At 47.5% G+C, this 23795-nt stretch overlaps 1 protein-coding gene across 2 annotated transcripts in view; it reads right to left on the bottom strand.

The window, feature by feature from the left end:
- Window positions 1-23795, bottom strand: part of LOC134394987 (DEP domain-containing mTOR-interacting protein-like) — a 50914-nt gene that overhangs the window by 16201 nt on the left and 10918 nt on the right. For both annotated transcript variants that reach the window (XM_063120903.1, XM_063120910.1), the window contains exons 2-5: window positions 22970-23148; window positions 10479-10602; window positions 2281-2459; window positions 1103-1288 (exon numbers count right to left, since the gene is read on the bottom strand). In XM_063120903.1, the coding sequence (XP_062976973.1) occupies window positions 1103-1288; window positions 2281-2459; window positions 10479-10602; window positions 22970-23148 (668 nt within the window). The remainder of the gene's footprint in view (window positions 1-1102; window positions 1289-2280; window positions 2460-10478; window positions 10603-22969; window positions 23149-23795) is intronic.

Here is a 23795-nt window from a genome sequence, read left to right as displayed (position 1 = left end):
CAGGTTCGAGATCCCTATGAGTGTTGTTTTGGGCAAGAGAAGAAGTACTCTCCTCCTGCCCAAAATGTAGGGAGAGGGAAGGGGTTAAACATTTTCCTCCTGCCCAAAATGTAGGCTGAGGGGGACATCAGTGGGTGAGGGGAAAGGGTTAAGCACTTTCCTCCTGCTCAAAATGTAGGGTGAGGGAAGGGGTTAAGCACTCTCCTACTGCCCAAAATGTAGGGTGAGGGAAGGGGTTAAGCACTCTCCTACTGCCCAAAATGTAGGGTGAGGGAAGGGGTTAAGCACTCTCCTCCTGCTCAAAATGTAGGGTGAGGGAAGGGGTTAAGCACTCTTCTGTTGCCCAAAATGTAGGGTGAGGGAAGGGGTTAAGCACTCTCGTACTGCCCAAAATGTAGGGTGAGGGAAGGGGTTAAGCACTCTTCTCTTGCCCAAAATGTAGGGTGAGCGAAGGGGTTAAGCACTCTCCTACTGCCCAAAATGTAGGGTGAGGGAAGGGGTTAAGCACTCTTCTCTTGCCCAAAATGTAGGGTGAGCGAAGGGGTTAAGCACTCTCCTACTGCCCAAAATGTAGGGTGAGGGAAGGGGTTAAGCACTCTTCTCTTGCCCAAAATGTAGGGTGAGGGTAAGGGTTAAGCACTCTTCTCTTGCCCAAAATGTAGGGTGTGGGAAGGGGTTAAGCACTCTCCTACTGCCCAAAATGTAGGGTGAGGGAAGGGGTTAAGCACTCTTCTCTTGCCCAAAATGTAGGGTGTGGGAAGGGGTTAAGCACTCTTCTCTTGCCCAAAATGTAGGGTGAGGGAAGGGGTTAAGCACTCTCCTACTGCCCAAAATGTAGGGTGAGGGAAGGGGTTAAGCACTCTTCTCTTGCCCAAAATGTAGGGTGAGCGAAGGGGTTAAGCACTCTCCTACTGCCCAAAATGTAGGGTGAGGGGGAAATCCATGTGTGAGGGTAAGGGTTAAGCACTCTCTTCCTGCCCAAATTGTCCCCTCCCATGGCCCCAAAGTAGCAACAACCGGGCTGCAAAGACACAGTGTGCCCCCACAATGACCACCATCCCTCCCCACATGCCCCTGCAATGGCGCCATCATCCAGAGTTACCGGACAGGAAGCTGGAACTGTTCTGCTCAGGGTTGAGCTTGCGGAGGCAGAAGGGGCTGTCGGGGCTGTCCGAGAGAGCCCTGGGCGAGTTCTCATTGAGCAACTCCGTGAGACGCCTCCTCCGACGGAAGTTGATGTGAAACTGATAGAGGAGGTCACTGTCATAGAAATGGTGCCGGACAGCAACTGAGGAGAAGACAACGAGAAAGGGAGGGGGGAGATTAAGGCAGTGGTTCTGCACAGCCTGCTCCCCTCCCCAGGAAATATTGGCAGCTGTCAGGTGACAGGATTCACCAGTTTGGGGACTGGAGGCAATCTCTCTCTCTGTCTCTCTCTCTCTCTCTCTCTCTCTCTGTACTGGCTGCTCCCAGAATATTTCATGGCAGAACTCCCACTACCTTCAATGCTCTGCATAGCTTGTGACCACCAGACCTGGGTGCCCAAAGACCACCTGTCTCCACCTCAGCTTGCCCATATCATCATCTTAAGAAAAAAGAAGAGTCATGTTGGATCAGACTAAGGTTTCATCTAGCCCAGCTAAGCCAGCTGCCCATGGGAAACCCAAAAGCAGGACATGAATGCAACAGTACCCTCCCACCCATGTTCCCCAGCAACCGTTGTATGTAGGCATACTGCATCTGATACTGGAGGTAGCATACAGCAGTCAGGATTCGTATCCATTGATAACCGTATTGTCCATCTTCAGAGCCTTTCCTCCAGGTGCCCCTTCCATCGGAGGTGAGGTGGGTGGCAAGGAGAGAGAGGGCCTTCTGGGTGGTGGTGCCCAGGTTATAGAACGCTCTTTCTAGGAAGGCGCACCTGGCACCTACTCTCTTATCTTTTGGTGCCTTATTTTCCCATGCCTAGTTTTAACACCATTAAAACTAGGGCTGTGCACCACTTCAGATCTGAATCCCGAATCCGAACGGAATCAGGGCAATTCAGACCTCCCTAAAACAGATCCGAAGTGGACCGGGGAAGTCCGAATCACTCCGAATCGGATTGGTTCGAATCGATTCGGACCCTTTCCCAAGCTAACTTGGAGTTGATACGCTCCACCCATTATACCATGCTGCTCTCCAGTGTTAGCAGCTAGCCAAGCCCTTTGTTCCCTACCTGCAGGCAGCTAAAACAACCCACCCCATTCTCAGTTCTTTTCATGGTTTCCTTCCTCATACCATGCTGGATAATCCCATGTTCCAGGAGAGTCTGGCAGAGTTCTACAGCCTCCTTCCGGTTTGCTGCCTCTCCTTCCTGGACCAGCCAGTCGATCATTTCACAACCCAGAAAGGTCCTTTGATATTTCACCGAGTTCTCCTCTCTAACTTTCAGGATGGAGTCTTCCACGCTGATCAGTCTAGAGTCAGGAAAGAGCATGTCAAAAAGAGCACGGTGGATATGCATCATGGCCAAGTACTACAGCCCTGATGGGACTGTACCACTTCAGACTACAGATTTGGGGGGGGGGAGGTGCAGCATTGAATGCTCCCCTGAATTCTTTAAACTCTCTACACTCTGAAAATGAGCTGCTCTTCTCGTGTATGGATGTTAATATGGCCTCAACCACAAGAGGGCATTCCAAGCCTATATAACCAAGAGCTGATTCTTCTTCCAAGTTGTTATAGAATCATAGAATAGCAGAGTTGGAAGGGGCCTACAAGGCCATCGAGTCCAACCCCCTGCTCAATGCAGGAATCCACCCTAAAGCATCCCTGACAGAGGGTTGTCCAGCTGCCTCTTGAAGGCCTCTAGTGTGGGAGAGCCCACAACCTCCCTAGGTAACTGATTCCATTGTCATACTGCTCTAACAGTCAGGACATTTTTCCTGATGTCCAGCTGGAATCTGGCTTCCTTTAACTTGAGCCAGTTATTCCGTGTCCTGCACTCTGGGAGGATTGAGAAGAGATCCTGGCCCTCTTCTGTGTGACAACCTTTTAAGTATTTGAAGAGTGCTATCATGTCTCCCCTCAATCTTCTCTTCTCCAGGCTAAACCTGCCCAGTTCTTTCAGTGTCTCTTCACAGGGCTTTGTTTCCAGACCCCTGATAATCTCTGAACACTCTCCAGCTTTATCTACATCCTTCTTGAATTGTGGAGCCCAGAACTGGACGCAATACTCTAGATGAGGTCTAGATGAAGCAAACCCCTCCTGTATCCAGAGTTTTTACTGATGGTTCTCAGAGTGCAACAATAAACATCCCTATGAGAAGGAAGATGGTTGCCAGAGAGGGCCCAGCTGGTTCCCAGATGCCATTCCAGAACATGTTTTGGTTGTGCAAGGAATTAGATTCTATGTCAATCGTCAATTTCTGGAGGCCAAGATAGTAACAATAGATGTTTAGCTTAGCATTTTCTCTGCCACCTTAAAATATGTTGTGGTCGCATCTGATCTCGGCATTTCCCCTTCCTTCCTTTTCAAACCGCTGACTCCCAAACCAAGGAAAAATGTAAATATAAAAACATAAGAACCACCCTGCTGGGCTGGATCAGACCAAAGGGTAAAAGGGAAACGCCACTACATCTTGAAACAGCTAATTTCATAAATTAATGCATTGTGCAAAGGAGTACTGTCTTCTGTTTCTCCTAAATTTCATGCCAGTAAGCTTAATTGGATGACTCTGGGTTCTAGTATTGTGAAAGAAGGAGAGGGAAATGGCCTCTAAAAACTTTCACTATAAGTTTTAGAAACTTCTTTCATGTCTAAGCATTTTGATTGCCCTTTTGTTAGGGTGATCCTATGGAAAGGAGCACAGGGCTCCGGTATCTTTACAGGTGTATTGAAAAGGGAATTTCAACAGGTGTCATTGTTATGCATGCAGCACCTGGTGAAATTTCCTCTTCATCACAACAGTTAAAGCTGCAGGAGTATAGCTAGAATGACCAGATACAAAAGAGAGCAGGGCTCCTGCAGCTTTCTGTTGTGCTAAAGAGGGAATTTCACCAGGTGCTGCATGCATAAAAATGACAGCTGCTGAAACTCCCTTTTCTATACAAGTGTTAAAGATACAGGAGCCCTGTCCTCCTTTCCATAGGGTCACCCTACTTTTGTGCACTTGCCACCACGAAAAAGGTTTCGATTTACGAAACCTGAAATCCAATGTCCGTACTGATACTTTTTATTGATCTAACCATTTATTAATAATACGGAAATACCACCACAAGTTGAAACTGTACTTCCAAATATACAGTTTTCTTTTTTAAATAAGCAACATTTTGGACTGGAACATGGGAGATGTCCTTTTAGTCACATTTTGAAATTAAATTAAAAAACAAGCAATTAAATAAGATATTCTATCAGGAGCCTGTCTTAAAAAATTGCAATGAGGATGTGAAGTATGTAAGAACTAGAAGCAAGATAAATTTGTCAACACTTGGCTCCAATATTGAACAGATGTTCATTTTCATTTTTAAAAAATATTTTCCCCCTTTTTTGCACCATCAGAGCTTGAGGAATTATCTGTTCCCTTCCTCTCCCAAATCTCTCGGGGAAGAATTAAGATCTCAAAGCTCCAGGCAAGTGGCAGATGTCACAGTGCCGGCTCCAGGTTTTATTACATAGGGTGACCCTATGAAAAGGAGGACAGGTCTCCTGTATCTTTAACAGTTGTCTAGAAAAGGGAATTTCAGCAGGTGTCATTCGGATGCATGCAGCACCTGGTGAAATTCCCTCCATCACAACCATTACATCTGCAGGAACTATACAAAAGAGGCCAGATACAAAAGAGGGCAGGGCGCCTGCAGCTTTAAGCCTAGAAGGAGGGTTTTCTCCGCTGTGGCACCCCGGTTGTGGAATGAGCTCCCCAGAGAGGTCCGCCTGGCGCCTACACTGTACTGCTTTCGTCGCCAGCTGAAGACCTTTTTATTCTCTCAGTATTTTAACAATTAATTTTAACTTACATTTAAATTTTATTGTTCTAACTCTGTATTTTAATCTTATATCAATTTTGCTGCGTGGTTTTGTCCTGGTTGTGCTTTTTATACTGTATTTTGTAATTGTTGGTTGTTTTATTGTGGTTTTAATTTTTGTGAACCACCCAGAGAGCTTCGGCTATTGGGCGGTATAAAAATGTAATAAATAAATAAATAAATAAATAAATAAATAAATAAATAAATGGTTGTGATGAAGAGGGAATTTCACCAGGTGCTGCAGGCATACAAATGACACCTGCTGAAATCCCCTTTTCTATGCAACTGTTAAAGATACAGGAGCCTTTTCCTCCTTGCCATAGGGTCATCCTACACAAGGATGCAACAGAGGAAGAGACCCTCAGTGGTGCCCCTCCCTCAGTGAGTCCACCTCCTCACCACCATTGCTACCAGCTGCTCTTGCCCCTCATCTTTCCCCCCATTCATTGTTCGTACTTGCTTGCTTGACAGGCAGAGAGCCAGGGGGCAGGTGGGCGGCAGCATCCCCTGGTCCTTCTCCTCACCACCACCATTGTCTGGGCCTGAGTGAGAGGCAGGTGAACAAGCAGGTTGCCATGGTGAAGAGGAGGAGCAAGCTGAGGGGGGTGCTTGTCAGTGGTCCCTTGCTGGGCTGTGATCCCTTGGCAAGTCTCCAACCATGCCTACCCTTGATGCCAGTCCTGAGGTAAAACTAGGTGGGAAAGTGGTGGAACACTCCAGAGACCGCCAACTAGGGATGTGCTCCGCTCCGATTAGGAGCGTAGAAGCAGTAGCGGATTGGCCTGCTCCGCCTTACCCAGAGGCGGAGTAGGAGCGGACCGCGGACCCCCTAGAAGCAAGGCGAAGAGAAGCGACCATTTTTCGGAGCTCCGAGTTCAGTCGGAGCGCTCCGGTCGCCATCTTGAAAACATTTCGCCATAGGATTGCATTGCGGCAAATAATCGCGCATAACTACGTTGTTTTTGAAGCTATCGTTCTGGAAATTCTTGTGCACAGAGAGTCGTGGATGGGGGTCATTTTGAGACCACTCTCACCTCTCTGCGTGCTGTGGTTCACGTGCAATATTTTTTTAAAAATCGGGTCAACCGCGGGGCTCAAACTGCGTTTCGGCTTTTCGCCCATAGGATTGCATTGAGGGAAAGAATCGGGGATAACTGGGGGGGGGTTTAAGCTATCGTTCTGAAAATTCTTGTGCACAGAGAGTCGTGGATGGGGGTCATTTTGAGACCACTCTCAACTTTCTGCATCGTACGGGTCGCGGGCTAGAAGTTTTTTAAAAATAGGGTCAACCGCGGGGCTCCGTTTCGGCTTTTCGCCCATAGGATTGCATTGAGGGAAAGAATCGGGGATAACTGGGGGGGGGTTTAAGCTATCGTTCTGAAAATTCTTGTGCACAGAGAGTCGTGGATGGGGGTCATTTTGAGACCACTCTCAACTTTCTGCGTGCTGTGGTTCACGTGCAATATTTTTTTAAAAATCGGGGTTTGGGTTTTTTTTTTTTATTATTATTATTTTTTTGGAAGCGATGACAGGCACATTCAACTCCCAATCCTGATGAGAATTCATCTCCTCAGAAAGCATCCTCCTCCAATCCCAGCGTTGGAGGGGGGACTAAGGCAGACCCACCCTGAGAACTTTCTGTTTTGTGTCTCTTTGTGGGTTGGCGTTCGTGGAGGGAACACTTACTTAGCTAGTGCTCCTGCTTTGGAGATAGATTAATTTAATATAGGTTTAGTTTGGCGCGTGTGTGTGTTTGTTTGCTTCTTTCTGACTTGTAGCTTAGTTTGCCCTGTGTTTTCCCCTTACTTTGATTTAATATAAACTTTATTTTTGAATTTTGGAGTGTGTGGTTGGGTTGGTTGCCCCCCCCCTTCCCTGTATTAAAGCCTGACTGTTCTGCTTTTGTGAAAGCTTTCTTTTGAAAGCATACACACACTTTTTGTCCCATTTCCCTACATTTATATTCTTAAACATATTTTATTATATTCTTTCACATAGTCCATTAGTATATATTCTCATACATATTATATTAGTATTCATATTTTGTTCTTCTTATAGTAGTGGTTGGTTCTTTTTCCCCCTCCCCTCTCTTAAATCCTGATTGTGTTTCCTTCTATCTTCTATATACCAAATATACCAAAAAAATTGGATTCTCTTTTTCTTCTCTGTGTAACTTCGACGGAGTGGGCTGCTTTTGTCAAGTTCAACAGGCAGCCACAGATTGAGCATTTTGGGGAAAGCATACGCACACCATTTCCCTATTCTTAAACATATTATTATTATATTCTTTGACATAGTCTTAGTAGTCTATTAGTATACATTCTCATACATATTAGTAGTAGTATTCATATTTTGTTCTTCTTATAGTAGTGGTTGTCCCATTTCTTGTCCCATTTCCCTACATTTATTAGTAATATTCTAAAACATATTATTATATTCTTGTAGATATTCTTAGTAGTATATTCTCATACATATTAGTAGTAGTATATTTTATTGTTCTTGTCCCATTTCCCTACATTTAAACATATTATATTCTTCTTATACATATTCTTAGTAGTACCTTATACATAGTATTAGTAGTATTAATATTTTGTTAGTCATCATGAAAAGAGAAAGCAGGCGTGCTGAAAGCAGCAAGGCTCAGTCTGCCAGCAGGGCTTCCTCTCCTCCTGTGAAACTCAAACGGGCAACTCCTTGGCTGACTGCTCCAAAACAGAAGCAGGACAAGCAGCAGGCAGAGCCACTCTCTTCTGCAACTTGTGCCCGGCGTTCTCTTTTTGAGGGTGGGAATGGGAAAAGTGCCCGTTTGCAAGAGGCACGTGGCAGCAGTGCCATTAGAGGAGGAGGAGTATCCCCAACTCCTTCATTCTCCTTTCAGCCCACGAGCCCGCTGATGGACCTAGACGAGGTCCTCAGCACAGTGGAGGGGGGGGAGGAGGAGGAGGCGGTGGGCCTCCAGGATGTGGGGGCTGAGGAGGAGCAGCAGCAGGCCGAGGCTCTCTCCCCAGTCTCATCCCACACCCCTGTTTCTGTGGCAACACCAGAGAGCTCAGGCGGGCAATTGGTGGTGTCACCACAGAAACGAAAGACAAGCATCGTGTGGGACCACTTTGAGTTGGGAGCGGATCCCCGCTTTGCTGTCTGTCGCCACTGCAAACTCAGCCTAAGCAGGGGTTCATCGACAGGGCATTATGGAACCAGCAGCATGAAGATGCATCTTCATAGGCAGCACCAGGCGATCTTGCTGGGGAAAGAGGCGGGCAAGGCGACTGGTTCCAGGGGAAAGCCGAAGGCTGCTGCTGGCACTGCCACTCTAAGCTCTCCATCTCCCATCCCCACAAGGGTTAGGCAGGCAACCCTGCAGGACATGGGGTGGGGGAAGTATTGACCCACAAGATGGCGTTTTCCAATGCCCACCCAGGGTGCTACTGTGTTGGGGCATCTGCCGGGACTGACTCCTCCCCAATACTAGATCTATGACATGTCACTCTGCCTGCCCCTCTGCTAGCCTGTCCTCCTCGGTGACCGACTCGCTGGGATGGTTTGCGTTTGCAATGCGTGACTAACTGCAATGCTGGCTTAGAAACCAGCCATCACTTCCTTGTGCCCCCAGAAATGCCCGCAGCCTGCCTGCCTGCCTGCCCGCCTCCCCCGGGGTGCTGCTGTGGTGGGGCATCTGCCAGGACTGACTCCTCGCCTACTCTGCCTGCCTCTCTGCCCGCCTGGTGCCTGGTTTGCTCCCAATCGTCCTCCTCTGTGCCCCTCAAGGCGTAACTGCTGGCTTAGAAAGAAACAACCAGCCATCTTTGCCTCACTTTGCGCCCACTTATGGGTTGGTTTGCTATGCGTTAGTGCTCAAGCCATCCTTGCGGCACTACAATGCATGCTGCCTGCCTGCTTTCCATTGATGGTGCTATATAAATAAATAATAATAATAATAATAATTCTCCCCTTCCCGCCTTGCAGCGATGGTGTATGTGTCTTGCTTTGACTAAGGGGAGAAGTCCTTCCTGCGCTCACTTAGACTTTATCAAATTCAATAATCCCTTTTTCAAATGTGCCAGAAGATTTAGGGTTATCTCGTGGCATGTTGGGATTGCCTTGGAACTGGCCCCATTGAGCTGTCTGCAATTGCAACTTTAAATCCCTGACATACTGGAGTGTTCAAATTTCAAAAGTTCCCCTAACATCAGGGGATGATGGGATTGCCTTGAAACTTGGTGTCCATGGGGACACATGGGTAAGCTGTCATGGGACCAAAGGATAGGTTTCTAACGTGCAAATTGACGTAGTTGTAGAATGGGACTTGATTTGGGGTGAGTTAAAAAGTTTAAGCCGCGCCAAAAATCAGGGGATGATGGGATTTGCTTGCAACTTGGCGTGCATGTGGACACATGGATAAGCTCTCCTGGTGCCGAGTTTGAGGTTTCTAACATGCAAATTGACGGAGCTATCCCAAGGGGTGTGAATGGGGTGCCCGATTTTCATAAATTCCCCAAAAATCAGGGGATGATGGGATTGCCTTGAAACTTGGCGTGCATGTGGACACGTGGATAAGCTATCATGGTGCTGAGTTTGAGGTTTCTAACGTGCAAATTGACGTAGTTGTAGAATGGGACAATTTGGGGTGAGTTAAGCCATGCCAAAAATCAGGGGATGATGGGATTTGCTTGCAACTTGGCGTGCATGTGGACACATGGATAAGCTCTCCTGGTGCCGAGTTTGAGGTTTCTAACATGCAAATTGACGGAGCTATCCCAAGGGGTGTGAATGGGGTGCCCGATTTTCATAAATTCCCCAAAAATCAGGGGATGATGGGATTGCCTTGAAACTTGGCGTGCATGTGGACACGTGGATAAGCTATCATGGTGCTGAGTTTGAGGTTTCTAACGTGCAAATTGACGGAGCTATCTAAAGGGGTGTGAATTAGGGTTATGGGAGGTGCGTTAGAGGGTAGAGCCGCGCCAAAAATCAGGGGATGATGGGATTTGCTTGCAACTTGGCGTGCATGTGGACACATGGATAAGCTGCCCTGGTGCCGAGTTTGAGGTTTGTAACATGCAAATTGACGGAGCTATCCCAAGGGGTGTGAATGGGGTGCCCGATTTTCAAAAATTCGCCAAAAATCAGGGGATGATGGGATTGCCTTGAAACTTGGCGTGTGTGTGTATACGCCCATGAGGTGTCATGGTGCCAAACGTGAGGTTTCTAACTTCAACGGAAAAAAAGTTGTTTACTTTTTTAGCTTTCAATGCAAGCCTATGGGGGGGCAAAAACGGAGCTCCGGATCCGATCCGGAGCTCCGGGCGGAGCGGAGCGGAAGTGGGCGGAGCGGGGGCGGGGCGGAGCGACCCGCTCCGAAAAATGGCGGATCTGCAAGTGAAGCGGAGCGGGGGGTCCGTGCACACCCCTACCGCCAACAGTGAGAGCAGCAAGGCTTCAGGCCCATGACCTGGGACAAAAGGACTCACGTCTCATAGAGGCTCTGACCCCTCATGAACACCTTGACATCCTTGTTGAGGGGGAAGGTCCCGTCGTCCTTGCGAAAGCGATATAGCAGCTTGGCGTCCTTGTAGTCAAAATGTTCATCACAAACTGAAAGGAGTTCAAGGGAAATATCAGTATATCCTCTGACTTAGACTCCCGTCTTCTGCCTCCAAACATATGCAGACTTGCATTCTACAGAGTTAAAAATTACAGATTAGTGTATTTTGTTAATTACTTAAAATATTTCTGTTCTGTCCTTCTGTGTAGCCTCCAACCATTTATAATCAAAACATCAAATGCTACCATGTCGAAGGCCAGATTCCTACAGGGGACAAAAAGCTGGCTTATAAAACAGGTTTTAGCTTGGCTCCAGGAGGCAAGCAAGGACAAGCTATGACAAACTTTTCAAGCAAGGAAGTTCTGCAGAACTGGAACCACCAAGAATAATCATAATGCATGGGAGCACCAGGCGGGCCCTACCATAAGGCAGAGTGAGGCAGTGGCATTGGGCAGCTGCGTTTGGCTGTCATGAGGGGCCATCAAATTGTTACTTGCTCTTTCCAAACAGTTTAGCAACTCTCACATCTCACACTAGGTTATGGGCACCTACCTTCTGGCCAGTTCTGTGACCAAGTATTCAAGGGCACAGTCATCTAGGCCAGAGATGGGGAACTCATGGCCCCTGCTACCCACCTCATTGCAGCCCAACGCTGCCACACTTGTTCCTCCTCTCCACCAAGATGGTAGTACGGGGTCATCTCTCCCTGAGCTCTACTCACACCCTCTGTCATCAGGTCCCTAGTGACAGACCACGAATGGGCTGGGACAGCAACACCATCTATAAAGCTGCTGATTTCAAGTCTAACCTTTGCTGAAGCAACATCTTCTTGGGCAAACTGTTGGACAGCTCCCCCGCTAATCTGCATCTCCAGATTTTGGATTGACAGTTCCTGGATTTTTTTGAGCCCTGTAGCAGGGATGGAAGAAATGGGATAGGCAGGTCTTTCAGGACCCCAGACAACAGAGGAGACCGAAGTCCAAACTGAGTCATTTCATGTTCCTGGAGCCTGACTACCCTTCCCAGCCTCTGCCCACTTGCTGGAGAGTGCAGAGTCTCAAAGAGGCAGCCCTCTGGCTGTCCCATTCCTACCAACCCTGTTTTATCAGAGAGGTCATGGAGTGTTTCAAGGGGTCATTGAACAAGATGTTTGGGATCGCACGAGAGCACAGCAAGAGAAGGTGTTGCATCAGCACTGGCCTACACCCCAAATGGGCAGCCTCATAGATGGCTCTACTAGCCCCCCCCCACCTTCAGAGCCCTGATCCAGAGCATGTGAAGAGTCAGCCTTCCTCTTTATGAGTGAAGGGCTCAGGGAGAGATGACCTGCGGCTGTCGGACAAGCACTGTGCCTTCAGCTCTGGAGCTTCCAGTCAGACACACCACCACCTCTGTTCCTGGAGGTGACCTTGGCAGATCTGGAAGGTGTATGTGTGGGGCGGGTGAAGTCAGGATGCCTTTGTCTTCTTGAACCTGCAGCCAGTGTAGTGGCTAAAATGTTGGACTGGTAGTCAGGAGATCTGGGTTCTAGTCCCCACTTGGCCATGGAAACCCACTGGGTGACTTTGGGCTAGTCACAGACTCTCAGCCCAACCCACCTCACAGGGTTGTTGTTGTGAGGATAAAATGGAGAGGAGGAAGATTATGTATGCTGCCTTGGGTTCCTTGGAGGAAAAAAAGCGGGATTTAAATGCAACAACAGCAACTGAAGTTGGACATCTGCCTGGGTGGTGGTCTCAAGAGGGTTGCTGGTCTTGGCTGACTACCAGATGTACTGGGGCCAGCAACAGAGTCTGTCTTTTCTTCTGAGCTCTCATCGAGTCCTTGGCTGGAGCTGCCAAATGGCCATGGCCATGCTTTTGTACTAGCTCCAGCCTCCAAAGGCTTTTCAAGGGCAGCTCCGCAAAAAGTGTGTGGCAAGCTTTCAGCATGTGATGCAGAAGGGAGGGAAATTAGAGATGCCGATCTCCTTTCCAACCATGACAATTACGCACATGCCAAGGCTGTAAACACCTGGCTATATATATGTGCAATCCGTGAGGTAGCAGAAAGTCATGTAAGAACAGAAGGCGGCGAGGTCTTCTGGATCCAACCCTGCTTTCTCCAATGGATGCTAGGAGAGCCAAAGCAGGGCGTGAAGGTCTTGTCTGCTGTTTGTCCTCAGCATAAGGCAAGCCGGAGGGCATCAGGATAGGAAAAGCCAGCACAGGGCACTCAGAGATATACCTGGAGGCTCCATGCAGCTGTTAATAGTTTTAGCCCCTCTGAATAACCCCCCTTCCCAGACAATACCTGACTCACTACCTGGCATAACATGACACTCAGTGCCGTCATGTGTTTTAACGCTGCGACAATAAAGGGAGAAGGAGCACCTGCTGAAATCCCCCCATAAGAAGAGTCCTTCTGGATCAGACCAAGCTTCTGTTCCCACAGTGGGCAACCAGATGCCTCAATAGAAAACCCGCAGCAAGCAGGACATGGGTAAATCATCCCCCTCCCACTCAAGTTCCCCGGCAACTGGTAGTCAGAGAGAAACAAAGAGAAGCTTTATGGGGACTGAAAGAACTGGACATGTTTAGCCTGGAGAAGAGAAGATTGAGGGGAGACATGATAGCACTCTTCAAATACTTAAAAGGTTGTCACCCAGAGGAGGGCCAGGATCTCTTCTCGATCCTCCCAGAGTGCAGGACATGGAATAACGGGCTCAAGTTAAAGGAAGCCAGATTCCGGCTGGACATCAGGAAAAACTTCCTGACTGTTAGAGCAGTGCGACGGTGGAATCAGCTACCTAGGGAGGTTGTGGGCTCTCCCACACTAGAGGCCTTCAAGAGGCAGCTGGACAACCATCTGTCAGGGATGCTTTAGGGTGGATTCCTGCATTGAGCAGGGGGTTGGACTCGACGGCCTTGTAGGCCCCTTCCAACTCTGCTATTCTATGATTCTATGATTCTATGACTGCTAATTTCCTGATCTCTGTTATGGTGACTAATGAAATGGCCACCACTATGATGGGCAGTGTGCTGCATGCTCAATGACAGTCCGCTTTTCCCATAGAACTCAATGAGAGCTATTGAGAATAGAGACTGCCATGGTTTTACTCCTCATCTACATATCTCCACCCCATTCATCAGTATATCCTCATCCCTGTGTTCTCCTCCCTGGTACGATGCCTAGAATGTAATGGAGGCCAGGGATCAGCTAGCCCAGCCTTCCTCAACCTGGGGCGCTCCAGATGTGTTGGACTACAACTCCCAGAATGCCCCAGCCTGGCTGGGGCATTCTGAGAGATGCAGTCCAACACATCTGGAGCGCCCCAGGTTGAGGAAGGCTGGGCTAGTGGGACCTGTAACAAAACGTTGCAGTGTGGAATGTACCAGTTCAGGGTTCCAGCCAGCCAGTTTCTTCCTGGACACTCCATTCCACCTGCCCCCCCCCCCCATCAATGGTCAGTCAGAATTCCATAGCCACTGAATATACCCTGTCCTCGTTGGGCTTTTCTGCTGATTTCTTCTCCATTGTGGTGTCTTCTTTCTTTCTTAAAAAAACACACAACTTTTTCATTTTGTAGTTCTGCATTTTCCGAACCTCAGTCAGGATTAGCACTCAGACAAGGAGTTTGCTATTTTTGTATACTATATATGGGATCCTTTGCATCTTCTCTAGTCTTTTGAATGCTTGAGAAGATGCAAGTCATTTGGACATATAAAGTAGTTTACATGCAATTTACGTAATGTTTTGTCATAGAATCATAGAAACATAGAATAGCAGAGTTGGAAGGGGCCTACAAGGCCATCGAGTCCAACCCCCTGCTCAATGCAGGAATCCACCCTAAAGCATCCCTGACAGATGCTTGTCCAGCTGCCTCTTGAAGGCCTCGAGTGTGGGAGAGCCCACAACCTCCCTAGGTAACTGATTCTACCGTTGCACTGCTCTAACAGTTAGGAAGTTTTTCCTGATGTCCAGCCGGAATCTGGCTTCCTTTAACTTGACCCCGTTATTCCGTGTCCTGCACTCTGGGAGGATCGAGAAGAGATCCTGGCCTGTGTATATTCCTGAGAAAGCAGTCCTATGGCCTCTATGCAGAAATGCCAATATCAGAAATGCCAATATCAGAGCCTCCACCCCTTGCTATGCCCTATCAGCAAGAGATGACTGGGTGCAGATCAGGAGGAGGCGGGGCTTCCTGGTTTCACCCCACCCCACCCCTCCCTTCCACAGAAAATGTCCTGTCCGTTGCTGGCAATGGACAGGAAATATTTAGACCAGCCCAAGAGCTGATCCAAGTACGGGGGCATGATGGGGGCTGAGAGGATGTTGGATCTAACACACTTGTCAACCCCCTTCCTGAGGTCAGAGTTCCAATGACGTAGTTCCTGAATCCTATCTCGGGAAAGGGAGCTAATACAGAGTTTTCTGTGGTGACCAGGCAGGGCCAGGGGGGAGGCTCCGACATCAGGAAACCCCCTCTGAGGTCAGAGCTCTGACCAAGACCTCTGGGGTGGTGTTGGTGTTGCACAATCCTATTGCCCCTGCACTGCAGTCTAGAGACCATAGGATTGCTCTCCAAATCTACTTTAGTGTAGTGGAGGCCAGTGGCTGCAATGTCAGTAGGGCGCTAAATCCACTCTGGATTTCGTTTAGAACCAGTCAGAACTTCACACCTTGGATCACTTTATCAGAATTCTAAATAAAACTCAGAGAAAATGCCCCATCCCAATGACATCGGAGCCACCAGCCTCCACTGCTTTTGAGTGTGTAACATATTTTTGTCCTTTACAGAATGGTGTGTCTTAGGCCTTAGCTAGACCTAAGGTTTATCCCAGGATCGTCCCGGGGTCATCCCTGTTCATGTAAATGACACACAGGGGATCCCAGGAACAGGCAGGGATGACCCCGGGACAAACCTAAGGTCTAGCTATGGCCTTACTTCACATTATTTCATTGATATGAGAACCTTGGTGAACTCTACTAGGGGCAATGATGCATGATGGTCTTGTAAAAACAACACGCTAAGCCATGGTTAGGTCACTAACCCTTTTGCAGCAAACGGTTAGTGAGTGTGTTTAAACCATGGTTATGTAGCCACTATGGTTAGGAACGGTTCATACGACATGCTAAGTCATGGCTGACATAGAATCATAGAATAGCAGAGTTGGAAGGGGCCTACAAGGTCATAGAGTCCAACCCCCTGCTCAATGCAGGAATCCACCCTAAAGCATCCCTGACAGATGATTGTCCAGCTGCCTCTTGAAGGCCTCTAGTGTGGGAGAGCCCACAACCTCCCTAGGTAACCGATTCCATTGTCGTACCGCTCTAACAGTCAGGAAGTTTTCCTGATGTTCAACTGGAATCTGGCTTCCTGTAACTTGAGCCCGTTATTCCATGTCCTGCACTCTGGGAGGATCGAGAAGAGATCCTGGCCCTCCTCTGTGTGACAACCTTTTAAGTATTTGAAGAGTGCTATCATGTCTCCCCTCAATCTTCTCTTCTCCAGGCTAAACCTGCCCAGTTCTTTCAGTCTCTCTTTATAGGGCTTTGTTTCCAGACCCCTGATCATCCTGGTTGCCCTCCTCTGAACACGCTCCAGCTTGCCTGCCTCCTTCTTGAATTGTGGCGCCCAGAACTGGATGCAATACTCTAGATGAGGCCTAACCAGGGCCGAATAGAGAGGAACCAGTACCTCCCGTGATTTGGAAGCTATACTTCTATTAATGCAGCCCAAAATAGCATTGGCCTTTCTTGCAGCCATATCGCACTGTTGGCTCAGATTCAGCTTGCGATCTACAACAATTCCAAGATCCTTCTCGTTTGTAGTATTGCTGAGCCAAGTATTCCCCATCTTGTAACTGTGCCTTTGGTTTCTATTTCCCAAATGTAGAACTTGGCATTTATCCCTATTAAATTTCATTCTATGATCCTCTAAGCCGTAATGTTTAGCTCAAAATGCTTAACCACCATGGATAAGCGTGTTGTCTGAATGACCACATTTCTGAAGAGGGGGAATTGATTAAGACCTAGCACATTCCATAGGAAGATAACTCTTAGTCACTTAGGTGTGGGCTCAAAAGGAAATTACTATCTGATACAACTATCCCTACACCTCCCCCCGCCCACATAAAAAAGCCCATACGAATCACACAAAGGAAAGTCAAACGCAGCAAAAACCCTGGCCAGCTCTGCACATTTTGCAAGGGATTATTATGGGCTGATGACGTCCTTGATAACCAGCCAAAAAGGTTCCGTTCCTTGCCAATGTTCTATTATTTAATTAAAAGTCTTGGGATTCTTTTGAAACTACCCTGCTGGCTGTGAAAAATTAATAGCGGTTATTTTGGGGAGAGGGGTGGAAAAATCAGATAGAAGTGTTAATAATTTACCCGAAACTAATTGCAACTGCATTATAGTGCCACAGCAGAGTTTAATTTAATTCAAGGTAGATCAGTCTTTCCCCCCAGGCAGCAGATGTCAGGGAGTAGAATGTTTACCTTGCAATATAATCCAAGCAGAGTCAAAAGATCTGCAAAAAGTGCTCCTTTGCCCATACTAAAGCTCAAAACTCAACTCATTCATTCCCTTCTTACCTAAACCCTTACTATTGACACAAATGAGGGCACAATGCATTCCCCTCCAGGAGCTACTACGAGTGCTGTTAATATCTGTGATTTTCCATTCCCAGTGTGAAAACCACATTGGCTCTTTTGCCAATAGGTGTCCCAATAGGGAGGGGTGGGTATTTATTTGCTGGTTACCTTTATATCCTGCCTTTCCTACAAGACGAGCAAAGGGCTGTACATGATCCTCTTTCTCCTCTCCATTTTATCCTCACAAGAACCCTGTGAGGTAGGTTGGGCTGAGAGTCTGTGAGTTGCCCAAGGTCACCCAGTGAGCCTTATGGCTGAGCGGGGACTAGAACTTGGGTTTCACAAGCCCTGGTCCAACACTCTAACCACTACATCAGACTGCCTGGTTGTCCGTGACCCAGATCTGCAAGATAGGTGGCAGGTAAGATGCACAATATAGGTGCCATTAAGACTTAGGCTTTAGTTGCCGGCAGTAAGAAATTTAAGCAAAAACATGGCGGCATCTTTGGTATTTTTTGCCTTGCCCCGTTTTACTTCCGCTCCACTCACCACCGGACTGCAGCCTCTGAGAGCTTCCCCAGAATGGAATTTGGCCCTCAGGTGAAAAGAGGTTCAACATCCCTGAATTTATTTATTTTTATTTTATTTATTACATTTTTATACTGCCCGATACTCAGAGCTCTCTGGACAGTTCACAATTAAAACCGAAAAACACAACTAGTTAAAGTGTAATATAAAGCATTAAGTGAAAAAAAAAATCATATAAAACCAAAATAAGTTACAGCCCAGGGAAAGATATGTGTGAAAAGATATGTTTTCAAGCGGGGTTTAAAGGATGCTATATTTTTCGCCTCCAGAAATGCAGGAGGGAGGGTTTTCCGGAGGGTGGGTACTGCTACAGAGAAGGCCCCGCCATTGAAGGTCTTCATGGCGACATTTCGGAAAGACCAGTGAGACCTCCTCTGAAGATCGTAATATGTCATCAGTGTATATAAGGGAAGGTGGTGTTGTAGATATCCTGGTGCCAAGTTGTTTAGGATAAGAACTTAACTTTGTATGTGTCTCAGTAGCTAACAGGCAGCTGACTGGGGGATACTGGGAGTTGCAGGACTTTTCTCTGCCTAAACATGTGTAGGGTTGCACCCTTAATCTTCCCAAAGATCAGATAAGTACGCCCCCAAAACCCCAAAGCTCAGGGTCACCATCAGGAGTGAGCTACTGCTTTCATGTCCTGCTTGTAGACTTCCTATTACAGCATCTGTTCAGCCATGGTAGAAAAAAGAATACTGGCCTGTAGTCCATCAGGGCTCTTCTTATGTTCTTATCCAGCCTTTCCCTACCTGGTTCCCTCCAGATGTGTTGGGCTACCAACTTCCATCATCCCCAATGAGCATGGCTGGGGGTGATGGGAGTTGTAGCCCAAAAAATCCGGAAGGAGCCAGGTTGGAAAAGGCTGTCCATATGGCTTTTGTCACAAATGGTAGATTCTGGCCACAGCTAGATGGGGCGAAGTCCTGGAGTGATCCCCGGGATCATCCCTGTGTGATGCACAGGGGATCCTGGGATCAGGGAAGGATGACGCCTCCCTTGCCCAGGGATCTCGCCCTCCCCTTTAGGCCTGGTTGCTGCGGTTTGTCCTGATTCCTCACGAGGAGCCGGGACCCACACTGCGCCCATCGGTGGGTGGGGTGGGGTGGGGGGAGCAGGGAAAGTAAATATTTTAAAAAACTTTACTTATGTTTTGTGCACGAGCATTTGTGCGCTACTGTCCCCTTAAGTAAAAAAAAGAAAATGGCGGGTGCGCCGCCTCTGAGGTCATCGCGCACCGCGTGTGTACTGATAGGGAGATCTCATGATAAAAATATCGCGGGATCTTCACCCCTCCACCCTGCTAGACCGCTTGGTCTAGCTAAGGCCTCTGTTGAATAGAGAGAAGACTAAGGAGAGGTCTCTCCCATCCAGGTGATTCCAACCTCCCTGCCACACATACACTACTTATGAAAGACGACATGCAGAGGGCACCAGCTGTTGATATGCCCAACAGACTTAGCCATCTGAGAAGTCTATATCAAGAACCCTGTTGCATCTTCAAGGCCAACTGAAATTATTTCACTGAAGGAACATTTACTGGATCCACTTGGAGACTAAACAAGGCCATAGTTCAGTGGGTTCGATCCGTGGCGTCTCCAAGGAGGGCTGGAAAAACTCCTGCCAGAAACCCTGGGGAGCCATCCCTGCCAGCCAGTGTTGACAATATTGGGCTAGATGGACCAAAACAGCTTCTGATGTGGCTTTGATCCATACCAACCAAAGCCCCTCTGGATGCTTTTCCTATGCTCAGTTTATATCTACGGAAGAAAATCCATCAAAGTAGCCCTTGATCTCTGGAGCTTGCATTTTCAGAGGTGGGCACTAATGTGCCATGTAGACATGGAATTTCCCTGCCCTGCCCCACGAGGCAGACATGACGTTCCCTCACCCCAACCCTTGTGCATGTTCCCAGAGCATCTCTCAAAGTTGCTTCTTCTTCTTTTTCCTTCCTAACGCCTTCAGCCCTGCTCCGGACTGTCTATGTAAGGCACCCCACAAGCCTGTGTATATTTTTATTTCAGACAGCCTCCGGCTGTGAGCGAGACAGACACAGACCCAAGCTTTGTGCAGCTCCTCAGGAAGAGTGTTGCCTGGCAGGGACTCTGCCAGATAAACCTGAAAGGGGAGCATTCATCAGCCAGCACGAGACCAGGCACCCTGCAACTCCTCACATGACCATCCACTTCTCAATGGCCAGCTTCATCCTGGCTGACTCCGTCCAAGAACCCAAGCACCAGTCTTTTAAAAAGAACACATACCTCTTCTATCACAAGAATTTGGAGCAGATCTAGGACGAAGTCACAAGGCATCAAGGTTTTAGTTCATATAAATGTCATTAGTGGGCTGGTTAAATTCCTGGAGGAGAAAGCGACCAATGACTGCTTTTCCTCATGGCTATGAGCTATCTCCAGTATCAGAGACAATAAGCCTACATATACCAGTTGCCAGGGGAAGATGGGCAGGAGGGTACTGTTAGATCTGTGTCCTGCTTGTGGGTTCCTAGTTGACAGTTGGTCGATCACTGTGGACCGATCTACACCAAGCAGGATCTGATACTTTGAAAACTGTTTGAAAACTATGTATGGAGTGTGTCCTGGATCATAGAATCATAGAATAGCAGAGTTGGAAGGGGACTACAAGGCCATTGAGTCCAACCCCCTACTCAAGGCAGGAATCCACCCTGAAGCATCCCTGACAGATGGTTGTCCAGCTGCCTCTTGAAGGCCTCTAGTGTGGGAGAGCCCACCACCTCCCTAGGTAACTGATCCCATTGTCATACTGCTCTAACAGTCAGGAAGTTTTTCCTGATGTCCAGCCGGAATCTGGCTTCCTGTAACTTGAGCCCATTATTTTGTGTCCTGCACTCTGGGAGGACCGAGAAAAGATCCTGGCCCTCCTCTTCTCGATCATCACATTCAGTTGCTTAACTTGAGCCCATTATTTTGTGTCCTGCACTCTGGGAGGATCGAGAAGAGATCCTGGCCCCCCTCTGTGTGACAACCTTTCAAGTATTTGAAGAGTGCTATCATGTCTCCCCTCAATCTTCTCTTCTCCAGGCTAAACATGCCCAGTTCTTTCAGTCTCTCTTCATAGAGCTTTGTTTCCAGACCTCTGATCATCCTGGTTGCCCTCCTCTGAACACACTCCAGCTTGTCTGCATCCTTCTTGAATTGTGTAGTAGTGTGTATAATTGTGTAGTAGTGACCCCAACAGTTGTCACTACTGTTATAGCATTGGACTAGATGGAGCATTGGTCTGATCCAGCATGGCTCTTCTTAAGTTCTTATATTTTATCCTTCCATGTCCACAAAATCCTTGCCCAGCTGTTTAAGGCAGCACCATGGACAGCTATTTGGCATATCATCATCATCATCATCATCATCATCATCATCATCATCATCACATTTATATCCCAACTCTTGCAAGGAACCAAATTAAATAAAACTGCTCTCCCTTTTATCCTCACAACAAACAGTGGTGATTTTGTACATACTGTACCTTTATGAGAGCTGCCCAGCGAAAAGGAGCCAGCCTATAAAAAGAAATAGGAAGCAGCAAAGGAGTAAACTTAGTTCTAGACATAGCTGCTAGTTCTACTACCTTTGTTACGTATACTTTTATGGGATGTATGGACTTTGTAAAATCCGTTCCATATGTGTTTCGCAGATCATCAGGTCATAAGAACATGAGAAGTGCCCTGCTGGATCAGGCCAGGAGTCCATGTAGTCCAGCACTCTGTTCACATCAGCCTGGGATGAACAAGCCGGACATGGTGCAACAGGGGAAGATGGGCAGGATGATACTGTTGGGTCTGTACTGCCTCGAATACTGGAGTTAGCACACAATCATCAGGGCTAGTAGCCATTGATAGCCTTTGCCTCCAGGAATTTATCCAACCCACTTTTAAAGCCATCCAAATTGGTGGCCATCACTACATCCTGTGATAGTGAAGTGCATAATTTAACTATGGTCCCTTCCGTTCCACTGTCCGCTCATTGGTGAAATTGTGTTTTTCCCAATTTCCCAAACTTGTGCAGATTCACACATACACAAAATTATACTTGCACAAATGTGCAAATACACCCCCCCCCAAATATGCACAAAAAACCCACCAAATTTGCATCTTCATGCTTTACCCTATGAAGGAAATGCATATTTTTGGCTAGTGGTGTTATTTAATGTATTTTTCTACAAGTAGATAAAAACAGCCCATGGAATCTGTGTGACTTGGGAAGAGCGGGTCAGCTGCAGAATCCATGGTTCGGATTCATAGAAATCCAAACTCATTTGATTCCATTGTGGATTTCTCTGAGATCCCTATGACTGGATATAACACAACCCTGTGAGGCAGGTTAGGCTGAATCAGTGACTGGCCAAAAGTCAACCAGGCTGCATTCACACGCTAAGCCATAATGGTTTATCTTCTGGTTCAACCCATGATGAGTCCATGTGTCATCTGTAGGGTTAACCCACAATGGGTTAATCTGCAGAATGGGCAGAATGGGCTGTTTGTATAATCCATCTGTCAGGGATGCTTTAGGGTGGATTCCTGCGTTGAGCAGGGGGTTGGACTCGATGGCCTTGTAGGCCCCTTCCAACTCTGCTATTCTATGATTCTATGGCACAGAGTGGTTAGCAACCCATCATGGCTTAACATTACGTGTGAACCCAGCCCCAGTGCATTTCATGGCCGAGTGGGGACTAGAACCCAGATCGCCTGAGTCTTAGTCCAACACTGTTACCACTACACCACACTGGCTAGGGTGACCAACTGTCAGGATTTCCCCGGATTTGTCCTGGTTTTTGTTCTTTCCATGGTGTCAGGAGGGATTTTCTATCATTTTCAATAATGTCCTGGAATGACACACCTTCCTCTTTAAGGCTGCCATTAGCATGGCAGGAGGGAATGACATGCTTTCTTGAGGCACATCATTCCCCCACCCCGAGTTCCAATTGAGGTCTTAAAGGAGAAAGTGGGTCATTTGTGGACATTATAGAAAAGGCCCCAATTGGAGTGGATGGTGGTGGTGCAGAACGAAATCCTTTCCCCTCCTCCATTCCAATCGGGTTCTTTAAGGTGGCGGGGGAATAACATACTTTCTGCAGGACTCAGAAAGCTGCTTCCCCCACACACACACTAGGTGTCCTCTTTTTTGGTTTCCCAAATATGGTCACCCTAACACTGGCTCTCCTGCAAATGAGCAGGGAATCTTCAAGTGCTATCAAAACTGAGAAGCTCACAAACCATGATGGATGATGTAGTGGTCCATGAGCTTCTGCATCAGCCGGATGCCCGTTTCCCGGTCGGGGGCTTCTTTGTGGTCAATCAACCAATCGGTGAGCTCCTTGGCCACAAAGCAATTGGGGTAGGTGCGGAGGTGGTAGCGCTTGTCTTTAATAAGCTTCCCATCATGGAGCCGAAGCCTGGAACAGAAAGGAAAATCGATGGGAGCGACGGCGGCCGCGGTTGACATAGCAAACGTTTGCACTTGAAATGTGAGCGGCAAGGTCTTTTGCCCGCCATACTATTTGAAACGTGTCCAACCAGTCTTTGTTATTATGCGCTCTCTGGGGCCCAATTACTTCAGTAATTGCTAGTGCCGAGTGATAGCAAGGTCAGCGGCTCCGAACACATGAAAAACATGATGAACGTTCGGTTTCTACAGGCCTTTTGCTTTGCTTAGACATTCATCACTACTGAACGCTCTTTCAGGCCTTGCTCTTTTTTTGCTCAAAGCTTATCCAGGGACAGGCCTGGCATCTGACGTTACAGATAAGTTTTTTAGAATATTTAGAACTTGCTTTAGCCATAAATATAGCCAAAGCAATCTACGAAAGCATAAAACAACAAACCCACGCGTACTTATCTTAGATAGACATCACTAAATGGAGATCCGCCAGGTTAATAGTCTTTCTGAATTTCAAAAAGCTGTAAAGGCAGATCTCTTCTGGCAGGCCTACCCAGTCGAATTTTTAAATGTCTTAAAAGATTTTGAGATTGTAATAATGTATTGGTTTTATGTTTTTAATTGGTTTTATATATTTTACGTTTTTGTATTCAATGTTGTTCC

This window comes from Elgaria multicarinata, chromosome 1 (genome assembly GCF_023053635.1).
Source record: "Elgaria multicarinata webbii isolate HBS135686 ecotype San Diego chromosome 1, rElgMul1.1.pri, whole genome shotgun sequence".
Lineage (NCBI taxonomy): Eukaryota > Metazoa > Chordata > Lepidosauria > Squamata > Anguidae > Elgaria > Elgaria multicarinata.
The sequence above is the reverse complement of the archived record's forward strand: the minus strand, read 5'-3'. Positions and strand labels throughout refer to the sequence as shown.